The sequence below is a fragment of the Thalassophryne amazonica genome, chromosome 21 (assembly GCF_902500255.1).
Source record: "Thalassophryne amazonica chromosome 21, fThaAma1.1, whole genome shotgun sequence".
NCBI lineage: Eukaryota > Metazoa > Chordata > Actinopteri > Batrachoidiformes > Batrachoididae > Thalassophryne > Thalassophryne amazonica.
In genome coordinates, this window is record NC_047123.1 from 32,635,771 (window position 1) to 32,652,470 (window position 16,700).

Consider the following 16,700-nt stretch of genomic DNA (forward strand, 5'->3'; position numbering starts at 1 on the left):
TAGAGTCCTGAATGTTAATTTATTCATGCTGACCTTCTCTGGGTTGAAAATACCCATCATTTTTGTTTAAAGTTACCTTCTTGAAAGGACATGAACAAATCTTTGTATGGCTGTACATTTAATAACATTATCAATGTCTCTATTCAACAATAAAATGTGAAAAGGAGAAGCCCTTTGGGTATAAATCTCTTTTCTGTTGTTGCGAGTGCTGTTGTGGATTTTTGCAGGGTGTCATGTCAGTGGTTTCTATGCATCTAACTTTTCGGCAGATATGTTATTAAATCGAATTGTTGCAGGTTATGTGCATTATAAGTGTTTGTAAGGCTGTTCGAGATTTGTAAGACATTTTTTGATGCCTTCAGGAAAGTGGTTTGTGCATTTGCTCGTATTATCTTAATTTGGAAGTGTGGCCTCTTTCAGCCACCATTTTTTTGGTCATTTTTAGAATGAATTTTACCACAGTGTATTTATATTTTTTTAATCTAGCAATGAGAAACATGCGTTTAAATTCTATCAGACTTTCATTTACATCTAACTACTTTTGAAAAAAAAAAAAAAAACCTTCCAAAACAGAAAAGCTATAAAAACTATTAATGTCTGTAAATGTTTTCATTTATTACCTTAAGGATTTTTTGTTGTTGTTCTCTTTATTTTAATATAATTCATTGTTTTTAACAAATAATTGTAAATTCTCTTTGTGTGTAGTGTAGCCGTGTTAGGGGTTATGGATAGGTCTTGTTTAATTTTGTTAAATAAAAAGTAAATAAAAAAAAAACAGCAACGTGTGTTTCGGTGACTAATGTAGCAGTACAGGTTTAAAAAAAAAAAAAAAAGACAAGAGAAGTCAAGGTTTGATCTTTGAGGCCAGCTGCTGTGGCCACATTTGAAACTGTATAGCCTTTTTTTTAACCTGCGCTTCAGCTCAGTCGTCGCTGAGCTTTTGGGGATTTGTAGTTTTTCATGGACATACTGCCGCCGCGTGATACAGGCCTTCGTGAATGGAAAAAACTACAGTTCCCTCAGAGCTCCATGGAGGTGTTAGTTGTCAATATGGCTGTTGTCAGACAGACAAAGCGGAGAGGCAAATAATTCGTCTCTGATAAGAAATCCTGGGAGAAGCGGCGGACGGGGCGCTGCTATCAAACTGATTTATTGTTCGACTGCGGTAAAAGACAGCGCGGATCTGTTCGAATTGTAAAGTTAAATGGTGAAGTGGCCTATCTGAGCTAAGGTAAGTCACGTAGTTAGCTGCCGCCAACACTGAAAGTGATGTTATTAATATCAAACGTCGGCTAGCCAGCGGCTAACGTCAGCTAATATCAGCGTTGGCACTGCTAGCACGTCTCCGCCGCTAAAACGAGTTTTAGCGCTCCGCCATAATTCTTACGTCTTGTTTTATTGCCGTCACTAAAAATGCATCCATACAGAAAATGGCCCCGAAAATTAAGAACTGTCGGTTAAACCGCAAAGAACTAGTTGTCGGCTAATTTCCGTTAAGCGTTGGCGGTGTGTCATGGAAAACATATGCTAACGACGTTAGCTTTGGGGCAAAAGGGCGTGAAGGCTGGCATCAGCACCAACCTGCAGTGTTTGAACAGGCGACAGCTCACTGCGGGCCTTCATGTGAACGAAACACATCCAGAGCAGAGAGAACGTGCAACAGCACGTTACACAGCTGCAATGCAAACAAACAGGAGTCTGATCGGTTGATGCTTTTCAGGTTCAGGACGCCATGTCGGTGGTTGTGTGATTTGCATTCCTATGGAGAGAAAAAAAATAAAATAAGTGCAAAGTTTTTGGAGATCTGCACGAAAGCTGTGCTGCAAGAACAGATGTGCCCCATGTGGTTGTTTCATAAAACCACACACATGCATGGAATTTAGTGTTGGGACCTGTAAAGGGTCTTAAAGAGAATTTTTGTAATTAACAGTAGTAGCTCAACTGCGTACATGGAGCAATCGGGGATTAAGGATTTTAGTCAAGCGCACATTAGCGCTGGTAAGAAGTGAGACAAGTACTTTTGTTCGTCTTCCCTCCAAAATGTCTGGCTGACTGGTTGAGGGTTTGAACCTGTAATCCTACACTTTTGAGGCCACTTCTCTTACCTTTAGGGCATCAGACAGTCCCTTGTTTCTTTGTGAAAAGGCCTATACATTGTTTAATTGAATAAAATGTGAGATCGTTTGTAACAATACAGAAAAAGTTCCCCTTCCTACCATGCAGTTGATGTCATGTTAAGATGGCACGACCAACTTGGTGGCCTCTAGGTAATTTGAGTTAAAGACCTCTCTGTCCAACTTTTTCTCTCTGAAAAGTTTTGCTTCCTGAAGAAAAAAAAGAGATGACGTTTCAGATTTCCTGCATCATGTTGGAATTTGAGGAAACATTAAAACTGAGAGAATTTCATCACATTAGACCAAATTATACATGGCCACATAAACGATGCAGACCTAATGTGTTATTTAAAATGATTTAACTAAATCCTGCTGTTAGTGGGCTTACGTTAGTATTGCCTGGAAGATGTGCGTCAACATGTATCCAAGCAGCATCTGTAAATGTGAGAAGTGTTTGTCACCTGTCTGCCATCTGCTGACCTGACCAAACACACCTAAGACAACTTTTGCAAAGTATCTACACTGTGGATGAAAAGACATGCTTGGACTGACCAAAAGAGCTGGTTTTGTGCTACTAGAATATAATAGGCAATCCCAACTAGGATATAGCCATGAAACAGTGAGTTAGTAATTTTTTTAAATGTGATTTTTGCGATCAATAAACCAAAATCTATAAAATGCAGCCAGAAGAGTTCTGTTTTCAACAGTTCAAATTGATATTTTTGTTGCTAGCAGGGGCTTTTTTGTGTTGTTAGCATTGCAACCAGTTAAACCAGCTGTTGTCCAAGTGAATAGTTAACTCTGTAGATACTAGAACATGTTGGGTAATGATTTCTGGTACACAGTTTTGACTGCAACTGGCAGCAAAAGAGAACATTTTTCCACAGCATTAAAATACAATCATGAAAATAATTTCTTTTGATTGCTCAACTTTTGGGTCACCGCAGCAGATGCAGGTGTTGATTTGGCATATGTTGTACGCCAGCTGCCTCAGCTCCAAGGCTTGGGTGGTCTTGCACCGGGTATCGCCTGTTTAGAAGACAAGTGTGTTAATCAGTTGTGCCACGCCTCAATGCAATATAATATTTGTTAAACTTACCATTCAGTAACATTTGTTTTTTTTGTAGTCATTTTCAGCACAGAACAGTCTGGTAATAATTTACAGTGTGTGTCATGAATGTTATCATAATGCATTTTCAGGAGACTAGTTAATGTACACAGGCGCTGTTGTGACACGTGGCAGTACAAGAATCATGCACAATTTCAGCACTGACCTAAAGTAACTTTTTCTTGGACACTATAACTGATAGGATCAGCTGATCAAATTGTCAGCTATTTTAATCAACATCCTTTTAAAAGGGGGTGGGGGGGGGGGGATCTTCAGTGTTTGGAACTCTCCTCAATTTTTTTTTTTTTTTAAGATTGGAATTTGATTAAATATTTTAGGGTTTGGGACTGCTGGGCTACAAAAAAGGTAATTATAGACTGAACAATTAATAATAAAAGTAATGGTACAGTCGGCTGGTACTTATATGAGCAGCCCTGATGGAAATTATCCTGATGCATTCTGCTAAATATGCTGTTTTTATTACATTACAGAGTAAAACAGATGTAGAAAAAATGGCAGTGACCCCTTTTAAATTACTTGTCATATCTGCAAGGGTCGGGCTGGCACTGAAGATGGAAAAAATCTGCCGCAGTCTGATTACAGTTGCATTGATTTAGAGCGCAGCAAATTGCTTATAAAAAAAACATACAGCGTGGGTGGCCTGCAAAGTCACGGATGTGTTGTAGCTCTTAAAGAACAGCAGTCAATGTTAAGATAGCATCAGCTGTCAAGGTGACTCTGGCACTCTGTGTGTATTGCCTGCCTGTTCCCAAAAATAGCTGATTTTTATGCCCTGCCCCTCCTGCTTCTTTCTTTCCCACTTCTATCTCTCGCTCATCTCCTTTTTTTTAATCTGCTGCCTCTTTATTTGCTTCCTGCAGTTTTTTCCTATCACGCCCTTCTCTTCCCACTATAGCTGTCTAATTCTCTTTCAGTCCATTTGCACCTCAGATTGTATTTTCCTGCTTTCCTTTTCAGCCTTTCATTTTTCCTTTTGCCAGCCCTATTCCCTCATCTGCTTTCCTCCTCCACCTCTCTTTCTCCATGTTTCTCTTACTTGCCAGTCTTTTCCCTTAACTTCCCCCTGCCTTTCTTTTATTTCTCCTCTGTCTTGTGTCTGATCTGGCAGCAGGATGTCTGAGTTCAGTGAGGAGCCGCGCTTCACTATTGAGCAAATAGATCTGCTGCAGCGGCTGCGTCGCACTGGTATGACCAAGCAGGAGATCCTGCACGCACTTGACACCCTCGAACGGCTGGACCGGGAGCATGGCGACAAGTTTGGCCGCCGAACCTCTTCTTCCTCTTCCTCCTCGTCTTCTTACGGAGTAGGCGGGGCAAACAACTGCACCAACAACTCTGCCTCGAATACTACCACACCATTCAACAATAACAACACTGCCTCTGCAACTACCACCTCCTCAGTGTCATGTAACGGCAACACCAGTGCCATCAGCAGCGGCGAGGGCACCGGCGATCACCTTGCAGCTGACGCCTCTTCCACGCCTTCCAAAATCTCCACCGCCACGCAGACGCAGTTCAGCAGTGGGGCACTCTCGCCATCCCTTATGAACAGCTATGATACCTCACCACCTCCAGGGCCGCCGCCACCTTCTGCCATTCTGCCCTCACCTATCTCACTGGTGGCGCTTTCACAGAACGGCCGCGACAGCCTGGCTGCCACCCCTAACGGGAAGCTGTCCCCTCCACGATACCCAGTGAACAGTGCAGCAGCGGCACGGGCCTTTGGGTTCGAAGCTGCCGAGGAGGACCTGGACATAGACGATAAGGTGGAGGAGCTGATGAGGTCAGTAGTTATCACAACAAAACTTCTGTCTTTTTTGTATATACATTCAGATCCTGATGATGGCTGAGTCATGAGGATGTAAGATTGTGGGGCTGATTATAGGTCGTCTTTTGTGATCTTGTTTCAAATTCTATGTTGGTTTGAATTGGGAGGAATGAGTGAAATAACTATTGAATGAGCAAACAAGTTGCCATTGCATTTAAACATTCAAGAATTTTTTTTTTTTTCTGACAATACTTCTTGAGGTACATTCGGCATTCTTACTGTATTAGTTTATCAAAAACACCAGTTCTTTGTCAGCTTTTAAGTTAGTGGTCAGTCCTTCAGTGTTTTTTGTTTTTTAACTTTTTCATCACCATAACTGATAACTGCTTTGTCATTAGTAGTAATCAAGTTTCATTGATGACACGAGCATACAATACAACATCATAGGTGGTAATTAGATATTTTTGGTTGTTATAACAAGCAACCTTTAAGGTGAAATTTAGTTTAAGGTTGGAACGTGGGCTCCTCGGCCAGTATAATTAATCTGGTTTATTTGTATAGGAACGGGACTAAATAAGGTGTTATGGATGCCGTTATTGATTCTGTCTCATGATTTGAGTTTATATATTCACTTCCTTAAAAAGTCAAGTTTTTTTTCTCACCAGTCAAGATGAGATTTCCAAAGAAGGAAGTGAACTTTTGTGAACAAAACATGAAATACGGTTAGTATTTGAAACATGTTCAGAATATTTCGGCCCATTAGTTGGAATGTTTTGCTGTTCAGTCGGCGATGGGCCGCTCGTATGAGCCCTTTACTCTCACTGCTGCAGACATCTGCTGCCTTCAAGCTACGCCGTAGGAGATCAGGGAGAAGAAGCGCAGCCTTCTGCAGCTCAGTGTACATCCGCAATGTCATGCAAGTCGTGCTGCTTCCCTGTGAAATTACACTTGCTCTCCAGACGGCCGCAGTAGTTAAGTAGTGTTTAAAAGCACTCATCCTCTCCGCCTGTTGGCTCTCAACGTGTCTCACTCTGCAGGCCTGCAGGGGCGTGACAGGCGGTTAGAGCTCGTTGACAGTCCCACAGCGCCTCAGTGGTTTCTCTCACTTTTAGGTGCACATTTCCGTCTCTGCAGGGGTTGTGCTACATTGATTCAGCATTGTCAATTCAAGCAGCGTTTTTGAGCTCTAATTTTAGCTGTGCCGCAAGAGACTCCTGCTCAGGATATTGATGCTGGGTGTCAAAGAGTCATCACGTATTTTCATTTCAGAAATCTGCTAATAGAGCCATAGGTCTTAATAATACTGTCTTCAGTGTGATTGTGTGAGAGTGGGTGGTTGAAGAAGTTGCTGTGATTGTGTATTTGGACACCAGTGCTATTTGAGTTGGGGGGGTGGGGGTGATATTACCCAGTAGAAATGCTGTCAAGAAATAATTGCATGAACTATTAGTGTGGATAAATGCACCAATCACTTTACAGAATCTGTCAGATGTCTGCAGGCTGAGGAATTAAGCCAAAGCTGTTCTAATCTGGTTGGCGTGTTCATGTATGTGTGTGTTGTTATGATGTATAGGGGAAGGAATTGGGCTTGGATCCAGAAAGCAGGGTGGATACACAGTTTGCACATTCATTCACTTGCCACTTTCCATTCCTGCAAGTCTGTGCATGCATTTTTTTTCTTCTCTGTTAAATGTGTGATTCAGGAGTAGAATCATGTTTGCTAGATCAGTTTTAAAGGCTGATTTTTGTTTTCTAAAATAGCTTATTCTGTGTTCTTTTGAAATCCAATGTCAAATATGTAATCAAAATGGAACTTTTGGTTTCTATTTTTCTCACAGTTAAATTCATGACCTAAACAAAGATTTGATTATAATACCCTCAAGATGGTTTGAGTTGAGCCTGGTATGTTGATGATAAAGGGCCCTATCTTCCATCTGGATAGCAACGCTTCCATTTTCTGTCACTGATGGTGTGTTTGAGGCTGTGACTCCAACACTGCTACATACACTATTTCCGTTATCCCTGTTATAATGTAAACATAGGATATGTACTTTAAGTAGTGTCAATACACATAGGAACAATGGTGGCGAGTCATTTATATGCAGTCAGAGTATGGTCCGGCTAAATGTTCTGTGTGGAGATACTATATTGTTTGACTCCACTTTGGGGTCAGATTTTTGCATCACATAAATGGCATTGTGGAGTTGGACCTGCCCCAAATTCACATGCTCTATACGTTTAAGACCGCGCACCACATACCATCAAGATTGGGGCCCGAAATATTCAGATGTTAGCTGCGTCATAATTGATAAAAATCCAATTCATGCATTAAACAGGCACCAGTTTGTGAAACCGCCCTTTAAACATTCTTCTGAATATTAATAAAATGACATGTTAACATATTATAAAATGCCAGTTTAAAAATGTAAAGTTTAGTTTCTGTCTGTTCTAATAGCAAATAAACTAAACCAGTGCCAGTTTAAGACAATTGCGCTGTTTAACACCATTAAAAAGTTAGTTTTTAACATGTCCTTAAGAAAAGTGTTTTTAAGTTCTTATATTTCACAAGCTGAAACAAATAAAAATTAACTTTTTCTCTTAAATGACCCATGATTTAGATTGAAACATGAGCTGAAGCCCATTGACAGAAATGTATCTTTGTTGTCTTTGAAATGCTTTTGTTTGGTCAATGAAAGTTTGCGTCTTTGTGTCTCTGGTGTTTTCGTACCTGTGCCGTGTGCAGGAGGGACAGCAGTATGGTGAAGGAGGAGATCAAGGCCTTCCTGGGGAACAGGAGGATCTCTCAGGCGGTGGTGGCCCAAGTCACCGGTCAGTAACACTTTACACCTTCCTGTTGTAACAGTTATCCAGGTACAGATGTTGGCCTTTGATTACGAGGAAATGATACATGATAGAAATTTCTCTGCCAACAAAAACACTGAGTTTTTGTTTGCTATTATGCATTTTTCCAGCAGAATTTCTGTGCCCACAGATAGTGGTAGATAAACTCAGAGCTAAGGGTGGAAGTCAGTACACTTGCCCTTTTTTTTTTTTCTTTTTTTTTTTTTGGTCTCTTGAGTTTCTGTAATGGTTTTCTCCAAATTGGTCGTGGGGTCAAAGCAAAACACTTGTAATTTGATGTCTGGCTGGTTTCCAGGGATCAGCCAAAGCAGAATCTCCCACTGGCTGCTGCAGCATGGCTCAGACCTCAGCGAGCAGAAGAAGAGGGCCTTCTACCGCTGGTACACGCTGGAGAAAACCACACCAGGTGAGGGACAGTTTGAGAAAGATTTCCTGCACACACACACAGTTGGAAAACTGAAATGTTAAGAAAAACACCAGCAAGTGACCCTGATATGATCTGAATATTTGTCAGTCACAGCAGATAGTTGTCAAAGACCACAGTAAGATAACAGAATGTTAAAAAGAAAAGCTATTCATGACCTTGTGGTTTATGTGGTGTAGTCGGATCTTAAATATGATGGTATCTGTCCATGTTGTATTTTTATCTGCATTTTTAGAGCAGCTTGTTGGTTTCGCTTTGCAGGTCTTCTCATTAATTGTATAACACTTGACTGGGAAAACTCCAAGCATTAAAGCTGCTGTTGGTGATAATCTTCAGAGAAAATTCAACCCCCGCCACCAAAAAAAAAAAAAAAAAAAAAGTGGAGAATTGTGACTACGCAGTTCAGCTCTTCAGAGGGACTGAAGTTTGTGCTTGATATTTTTTGAGAAGAGACACATAGAAGTGAACAAGTTGTCTGACACTCTTTAAATCTGCACCACACAGTAGGTGGTTATGAACCAAGACAGACTTCATGCTCCCTTTGGATTCTGGCCGGGTGCGTGCTATCAGACAGACATCCCACGCCTCATCCTCTGCGGCATGTTCCTGTGTGGAGCCCTGCCAACATTGTCAGCATCGGAAGCTGCTCTGTGCTATTTATGGCCAGACTGCGCCCGGCCCGGCCCCGCACACGCCTCCATCACTGCTGCAAACACCAGCGATGCGCCTCTCTGACAAGCCGTACCCTTGCAGGGTGAATCAACTCGGCCTCGCTCCCGTTGTCAGATTATTTCCTGATCCTGACTGCGGCTGAACATCAACACCCAATAATGTATCTGACAACAGAGCCGCTGCGCTGACGGCGGGAGGGAGGCATTTTTGTTGGTTTGGAAGCTTTACTGCAGCCGTTTGGAGTGTACATCAAACGCCTTTTGTGCACTGTTACTTTTTTGTTTTTGCTGTGATTGTGAATTGAGATGAGGCAGCAGAACGGTCCTTGTGGCGCAAGTCAGCTGTGCTTCTGTTAAACAGAACGTTTTATGGGATTTGCAAAAGATTTGCTGCAGTGTCGATTAAAACTCTGCCACTGCTCTCACGGTTTTATATTAGGAAGGACAAACCTGAAACACTCTGATGCCATCTCTTCTTCTGAGCAGGCTTAAAGGAATAAATAAAATAAACATTAACGCCACCAAACTGTGTGTGACCTGTACTGACCTTGTGCTGCATCCAGGGTGGGGTGAAGAATTAAGGAACACCTGCATACCCATCAACGTAGCACCTGGTTGCTCAAATACTTTTGCACCCTTAAAAAATGGACTGTAAACATGGACCACTTATAAATTACTGTAGTTCCCACGTTCACCCAATTTAGATGCTGTGACCTTCAAATTAAAACAGACATTCTGCAGTGTGTTCGTGTTTCCTGTGTGAGACGGTGAAAACAGTCGCCCAAACTGTCCAAATATTTATGGACCAAAGTGAGTTACAGCTGAGCACTGCAAAGAGTGACTTCCTGCTGTTAATACACAGTGTAAAAGTGATTATTGCGATCAGAGGAAGGAGCACACACAGCATCTAAATACTGAATCGCAGACTGATTAGTTGTGTTGCTAGGCAACCGTTGAATTATCATATGTAAAAGCCTGTGGAGACGATAACAATGCTGCATGCCGGTGCTGTCTTGACCGTTGTGTGCAGGCAGTTGCGTGTCGGTCTGTGTTTTCATTTCCACGCTGCCACTGTGTGCTGTGGTATGGATAAAGTAGCCCAGGCACGTAGCTTAGCATCTTATCTCAGCGATAATTGATGAAATTCACCACAAGAGGAACCCAGGTAAACGTTTCCTTGTTATACATTTTTCCCCGATGTTTGGGATGAACCAGACAAACATTATCTCCATTATTTTGTGTAGTTTCAGCGCGGTCACCTGACCCCAGCGGTAAACTCGACCAATCAGGGTCGTGCTCTGCAGCTTGATGACGTGAGGCTGAAAGTGCAGACTGGAACCATCCGACAGCTGCTGTTGACTTTTTCCCCCTTTCAGGTGCTACCCTCAACATGCGGCCAGCTCCTTTGCCCCTGGAGGACATGGAGTGGAGGCAAACCCCGCCCCCTCTGAGCACTGCGCCCGGAACCTTCCGTCTGCGAAGGGGAAGTCGCTTCACTTGGAGAAAGGAGTGTCTGGCTGTGATGGAGAGGTGAGCAGGACCGATAACATCGGTTTGAAGGAAATTAAAGCTCCCTTATTTCCAACAGGAATTAAAGTTATTGCAAAGTCACACAACCGCTGTACAGACGAGAAGCAAAGCCCGCAACTCAGGAGTGTGATATTCTTTATATATCGAAACATTAATCTGTGCGACTTTTCTGCTGTTTATAGCTACTTCAACGACAACCAGTACCCAGACGAGGCAAAGAGGGAGGAGATCGCCAACGCTTGTAACGCTGTGATTCAGAAACCAGGTATCTCAAACATCATGTCACAGAACAGATCTAGGCTCTGGTCTCCCATGGGCCTTCTGACAAAGTAGCTGAAATTTCACCCTTTTTCAAGAAGGTTCTTCTCTGTTACACTCCACCGTAAAACTAATCAATGATGCAACAACCAAGACCAAAGTTGCACAGTGCAGTTTGTCCAATTAGCCACAGAAGCAGAGAACTTCAGAGTTGTCATGTCTGTCTTGATGGCTTCCCTCACTCCTCTCCTTGTGCAGTCACTCACTTTGATTGACACCAAAAATATAGGCTGTTTGTTCTCGACCACCTTTCACTGAAATCACTTAGTCTTAAGAAATTTTGCTGACAATCAAGTAAACTAAACTGGATTCTGAGGTTAAAAACCAGCACGTACAGTGACACATCGAGTGTAATCAACCTGTAATTTTATTTATTAGGGAAGAAGTTGTCTGATCTGGAGAGAGTCACCTCCCTGAAAGTTTACAACTGGTTCGCCAACCGTCGCAAGGAGATCAAGAGGCGGGCAAACATTGGTAATGTGGCTTTGGGACCATTTTTCCATTTAAACTCAAACAGCATTTATAAAAATCAGATTATTTATTTATTGTATTTTTTTTCCTTTGAATTTGGACCAAAAATTATTTTGGTGATTATGGATCAGTCACATTTTGTAACAAATTACTACAACTGCTGTAGGCTTTAATTGTTAAAATAAACAGTTTAACATTTTAGTTTATTTGTAAAGAGTTTAGAATATAATATTTTTACTTTCTGAAATAACTTTCTTCATTTAAAGTTTGAGATGTGCCTTTATTTTGATTATCGATTAACTTTTATCTGTCTTTTTTTAATGACCAAATTGTCTATCAGCTAAAATGTGAATATTTTCTGATTTATTTACTCCTCTGAAAACCAACATCTTCTTTAATTTAATTTAATTCTTCTACTTTAATTTCTTTTATTACCTATTTTAAGGACCAAACACCTGAATTATCCGCAGTGAACACATGATGATTGTCAGTTGCAGTCCTACAAAATCAGTGATTTGCCGTAAATCTAATAATCTGTCCTCTTCCTCCAAGAAGCCACAATCCTGGAGAGTCATGGGATCGATGTCCAGAGTCCAGGCGGACACTCGAACAGCGACGACGTCGACGGGAACGACTTCTCCGAGCAGGTAGAGCGAAAACAAACCTACATCAGGTTCAACAGCACAGCTGTTGATGTTACGGATCAATTCTTATTTTCATGCTTAATTGATTGGTCCTTAAAATTCCAGAAATTGACATTTCTAGTCCCAAATTCAGCAAAACTGTAAGTTGGACAACAAATCCAGTTTTACAGAGTTTAGAGCGGCTGTAAATTACAACGGAACTGGTTTAAAGTCAGTCTTTAAAAGCTGTTTATACCAATGTTTACAAGTTTACTCAGGTTTTAATTTCTTGTCCAGTATCGTCAAGCGTGACATAATTCTGAAGTTGTAAAATTAAATTCCGAGTTAACCGTATTTCTGGAATTCCCCGCAGGCATGTGACCTGCCCTATTTTGACAAAAGACCTCTGAGCCGACCGTTTGGTCTTTACCGCCTGGAGCCGACCTCACCGACTCAGGTGCGCCCCCTTTCTCCTGAGAGTCTTTATCATTAGAATATGTTCACTAGATTGTCCAAAAAAAAAAAAATCTAGCGAGTCTGTTTCTGACCCACAATCCCTCTGTGCCTCAGGATGACAGCGCAGCGCACAGCGAGCACCAGGACCCCATCTCCCTGGCTGTGGAGATGGCTGCTGTCAATCACACCATCCTGGCCCTGTCCAGAACCGGGGGCGTACCCGGCGACATCAAGACAGAGTCCCTGGAGGATGAATGAGCCGTACACATGTAAGGAAAAAAAAACCCGGGATGGTGGAGGCAGCGAACGGGAAAAATGAAAAACTGTGGAGTGAATCTGCAAAAGGAGGAAAGGGCGGAGGGAAAGAAGAGGTGGGAAACAAAAGCTTAGTAAAAGGAATCAGGCTCACACTAGACTTCCTCTCCTCCATTCCTCCCATGAATTAAACGGTCATCACCTCCCCTCCTGCTTCCTGGCGACACTCACGGAACCGGTGGCGACGGCGTGCCACCTGATCTCTCTACGAATATCCCACAGAAAGAAGAAAAGCGAGCGAGCCGGGCCTTTATCCTCCAAAGCGATGACCATGGTCTGGGTTTGACTGTCCTCAGTACACTTTCTCCTCACAGGATACCTCGTCTGTAGTTCTCCTCCCCCCTCTCCAGCCTGGACGTCTGAGCCGATCCTCAGTCTCTCACCTCAGCGTCAACCTCAGAAAAATTACCTGCACTGTATATAGAATATATATAAATATATAGTTCTCACTCACCCGCCATCCTCATCGTGCAGTTCACCAGAAGAGTAGCGAGCGTCTCTCCACCCGAACTGTCCTGTCATTATCTCCATCCCGCTGTAGCTCCCGTTCCCTTTCCCTGCCGTGCTGTTGTTGAATGGAATCCTCACACCGCTGGAGAGTCTGAAGCTGAAGAAGTAGCCTTAATTTAATACGCCTTTTTTTTTTCTTTTCTTTTCCAAAGTGTTTCTCTCACATCAAGGATCATAAAATGTTTCCAGTGTGCAGACTGTGAAGAGAAATGTCCAAATTAGTTTTGTGTTAAAGAAGCAGCGGTGGGCTTTTTTTCTTCAGAGAACTTGTGACTCGTTTTGTGGTCAGTTGGTATTCAGCTTCCTGGAAAACGTTTGAGGCCGTGAAATGAAATCGAGGGAAGATGATGCAAACTTAAACTATGTGACAATAGAAATATTGTACTTTCTTTTAAACATCATTCATGCCAAAGGAAGAGATGGAGCAAAGCTGAACTCACTTAAACATTCATTGACTGCATTGATGACTTTTTTTTTAACCCACTGTGACCTTTAGTGGGTGACACTACAGCTAATATGATCAAAGATCCTGAAGCGATTTCCTGCGTATTCTGTGACGCTGCCTCTTTAAGAGCCTAAACCTGTTTTTTATTTTTTTTTATTATTATTATTGTTAAATATATATCAGTGGGTTGAAGTTAAACTAAATCCACACAAGAAGTGATTCAGAATATCAAAACCTTTGAGCCGTTCTGAATGTTTAACAGCCTCAAAGGTATTGTTAAAGCCACAGTATGTAGGATTTAGGAGCGTTTATTAGCGGAGGTGGATGACGCATTAATAGCAGTCTGCTCATGTAGAATTTCTGCAACAAGGACTCTAGTTTTCAAAAGTGTAGAATGAACCCTAAATAAACAGGGCCAGAACCGCTGATGGAGGCTGCCATGTCGATACAGTAGCCCAGAAGGGACATATGTACTGTGCCTTTTGCCATGCAGCTGTAACACTGAAGAATAAAGAAGAATCAGTGGTTGCACCCTGAAAAACATTTTCTACTTGTAGCTAGTGCAAGCTAGCAAATTTTGGAGCCCTCGTTTTTGTGAAATGTGGGATCATACTCCCCCCACCAATAAAACAAAACAAGGGAGCATGCATCTCCATCGCCAACAAGAAAAGTGATAAAATCAGAAATTGGCAGCATAACAGAGCCTCACCACTAGATGGTACTAAAACTTATACTGTAGCTTTAAAGCTTCACATTCAGATATACATGGGTCATTTTAGAAATCACTGGCCCTTTGTTTTGGTGCTGGGTTGATCTTTATGAAGCCAGTTATTTTTCTTTTTAAGGGAACCCCAGTTTTGGAGAAAGAGTGACACTCAACCCTGTTAAATCATTCAGATACATTTTTAAACGCCTCACTTCTGTTTGTTGTTGTGAATGCTAAAAACCGCGTGGATAACCGCGCTATTAATTCTGTTTCAGTGGCCGCGATACGGCGGCTCAGTACTGGGACCTGTGACTCAAAAACAAATGGTTTAAAGATATTGTATTTATACTCATTTTTATTAAGGTAATGTACAGAAAGTGATGTTTTGAAATGACTTTGTTAAATTAATCATACATTTTGAATTTTGTTTTCTCCTCCATCCCTTATTTGACTGAACAACAGTCTGTCTGACGCAGTAAGCTATTTTAAAAATGCACCTTAATGAGAAATAATCGCTGTTGACTAAGCTTGAAACGTAACCTTCCCTCCTCAAAGACTTAACGTACATTTTCAGCAGTCAATGTCACGTCACCCTGTTGATGATAAATATTTTAACACATATCTCTCGGTCATGTGGCGTGCTTTATCAGAATAACATCGTACCAAACTCAACACTGAGAACTAATAAAATAAAACCACTTTGATTAAAGGCCCATTCAAATATCAGTCAACGTATTAGTAAGGTTCATAAATAATGTGCGTGTAACAGAGTCTGGCCCTCAATGTACACTTCAGGGAGAAATAATGAGTAAGAGTCATAAGGAGTGGACCTACACTGGTTCAGCTCTTAGCTGAATCAGGTTCTGTTTGATTTGATAAATGGTGGACAGGCGGAGCTAATAAGACTGTCTTTGATCAAGTTTTTTGGGGATAATAATTGAGATTGCCACAAGATCTTTCCAACTCCCAGAACAGAATACTGCCTTACGTCCACCATGATGTGACGACCTGAAACGAGGCGTTTACGAAGCTTAAATTCTGGTTACAGCAGGAGGTTTTCTAGACTCTGACATTTAGCTTTTAGGTTTTGAGGATGTTCAATGTAGAACTGCAACCTTGTTTGATTATAAAAGATAATTAGAAACAGTCCGACTCCTTAAGACTGCAAGGTGGTGGAAAAATTGGGATTTGACATCACATATGCCAGAATGTGGCCGTAGAAGATTTTCGGTGTTGGAAGTTTGATGCGATGTTCATTTCCAAACAATGTACGTTAAACTTAAATGTTAGTGGAGGGAAAATAGGACACGAGTGCATTTTGAGATTATTCTTTGTGCGAGACATCGTCTTCACCTGAGAACCACGGAGGCCCAGTTAGCAGTATTTAATGTGAATGTTTGGGCATTGGCAAAAACAAAAAAATTTAAATAAATTGTGATGAGGAAAAAGGCTATTGTCTGTGTGAGGTCGAGCGCCCTCTTGTGGTGTGTCAGGGTCAAGATGTCTACATGTTTGTGTGCGTCCCCAGTGAACACCATCCACTTCATCTCAGTGTAGCTCTGGAAAAAAGGACTGAATGCTGTTTCAGTCTCAAAATCTACTTCTGTTCACAATTACTGTATTACTCATTTCAGAATTTAGTGCCTTTTTTGGACAGTAGACTGTTCTGTAATTAAGATGTAGTATATATACATTTTTTTGTACAGTTTCTTTGTTCATTTTTTTAACTTGTGTTTATTTTAGTATGATACATATAATGTATAAGAATAAAGCTATATCAATGCCATTTTTTTTCTGGTTTTACTCTTGTTGGTTACACCTGACCAAGCAAGGCCTAAAGATTTAACATTCGTGGTTTGGTTTAAATTAAAGCTATAAATGTCAAAGCACATCTTCAGATTAAATGCATTCCAAAATAAAGTTGGTCATCTTTTAGCAAGTCACATTTTAAAATCCACAGTATGACCAAATGCAACAGTGGTTTAGATCCGTTTTATACCAGAAAGTCAGGAATTGCATGTCAAGCTGATTTTTTTAGTTTGTTTTTAAGTGTCCACACCAACCATATTGAATTTACTTCATACTTCACATGTATAACGTCACCATATTCAACAAGTACTGTGCAAAATTTTAAACTTGTATAAATTTGTTTCTGAGATACAGAGGCCTTAAAAAGGGGCACATTGGTCAATAAAACTGCAAAGATTGATACATCCTCTTTGGAACTCTCCGTTTTACATACATGACATGTGCAGTTATTAGACGCTGGCTGCCCTAAAGTGTAAATTTGCCAAGTTATAGGTTGATGACTATTCTAATTCTTCTGTATGCAATTTATAATTTGTGGACTGTGCATTT

General features: G+C 41.2%; 2 protein-coding genes across 4 annotated transcripts in view; one reads left to right on the plus strand and one right to left on the minus strand.

Annotated features, from left to right (window-relative positions):
- Positions 1-2,324, minus strand: part of disp1 (dispatched homolog 1 (Drosophila)) — an 85,855-nt gene extending 83,531 nt beyond the window's left edge. The window contains exons 1-2 of the mRNA XM_034162891.1: positions 2,217-2,324; positions 1,582-1,759 (exon numbers count right to left, since the gene is read on the minus strand). The gene's annotated coding sequence lies outside the window, so the exon portion shown is untranslated. The remainder of the gene's footprint in view (positions 1-1,581; positions 1,760-2,216) is intronic.
- hmbox1b (homeobox containing 1 b) lies at positions 1,009-16,128 on the plus strand. Of its 3 annotated transcripts, none has more exons than XM_034162903.1 (10): positions 1,009-1,231; positions 4,352-5,026; positions 7,755-7,840; positions 8,169-8,279; positions 10,345-10,498; positions 10,681-10,763; positions 11,195-11,290; positions 11,840-11,934; positions 12,284-12,367; positions 12,481-16,128. In XM_034162903.1, exons 2-10 carry the CDS (start codon positions 4,356-4,358, stop codon positions 12,622-12,624), a joined length of 1,524 nt encoding a protein of 507 aa, XP_034018794.1. In that variant the 5' UTR covers positions 1,009-1,231; positions 4,352-4,355; the 3' UTR covers positions 12,625-16,128. The 3 variants fall into 3 exon arrangements, with proteins under 3 accessions (XP_034018794.1, XP_034018795.1, XP_034018796.1); XM_034162904.1 differs by having other exon boundaries at positions 4,355-5,026; XM_034162905.1 differs by having other exon boundaries at positions 1,010-1,231; positions 11,843-11,934.
- Positions 16,129-16,700: the final 572 nt, after the last annotated feature.

What these genes read in the sequence shown, in the direction of transcription:
- hmbox1b (XM_034162903.1), top strand. Translation starts at nt 4,356, where the DNA reads ATGTCTGAGTTCAGTGAGGAGCCGCGCTTCACTATTGAGCAAATAGAT. An exon ending in AAGGTGGAGGAGCTGATGAG is followed by an intron (nt 5,027 to 7,754) that starts GTCAGTAGTTAT and finishes TGCCGTGTGCAG; the next exon opens with GAGGGACAGCAGTATGGTGA. An exon ending in AGCCGACCTCACCGACTCAG is followed by an intron (nt 12,368 to 12,480) that starts GTGCGCCCCCTT and finishes TCTGTGCCTCAG; the next exon opens with GATGACAGCGCAGCGCACAG.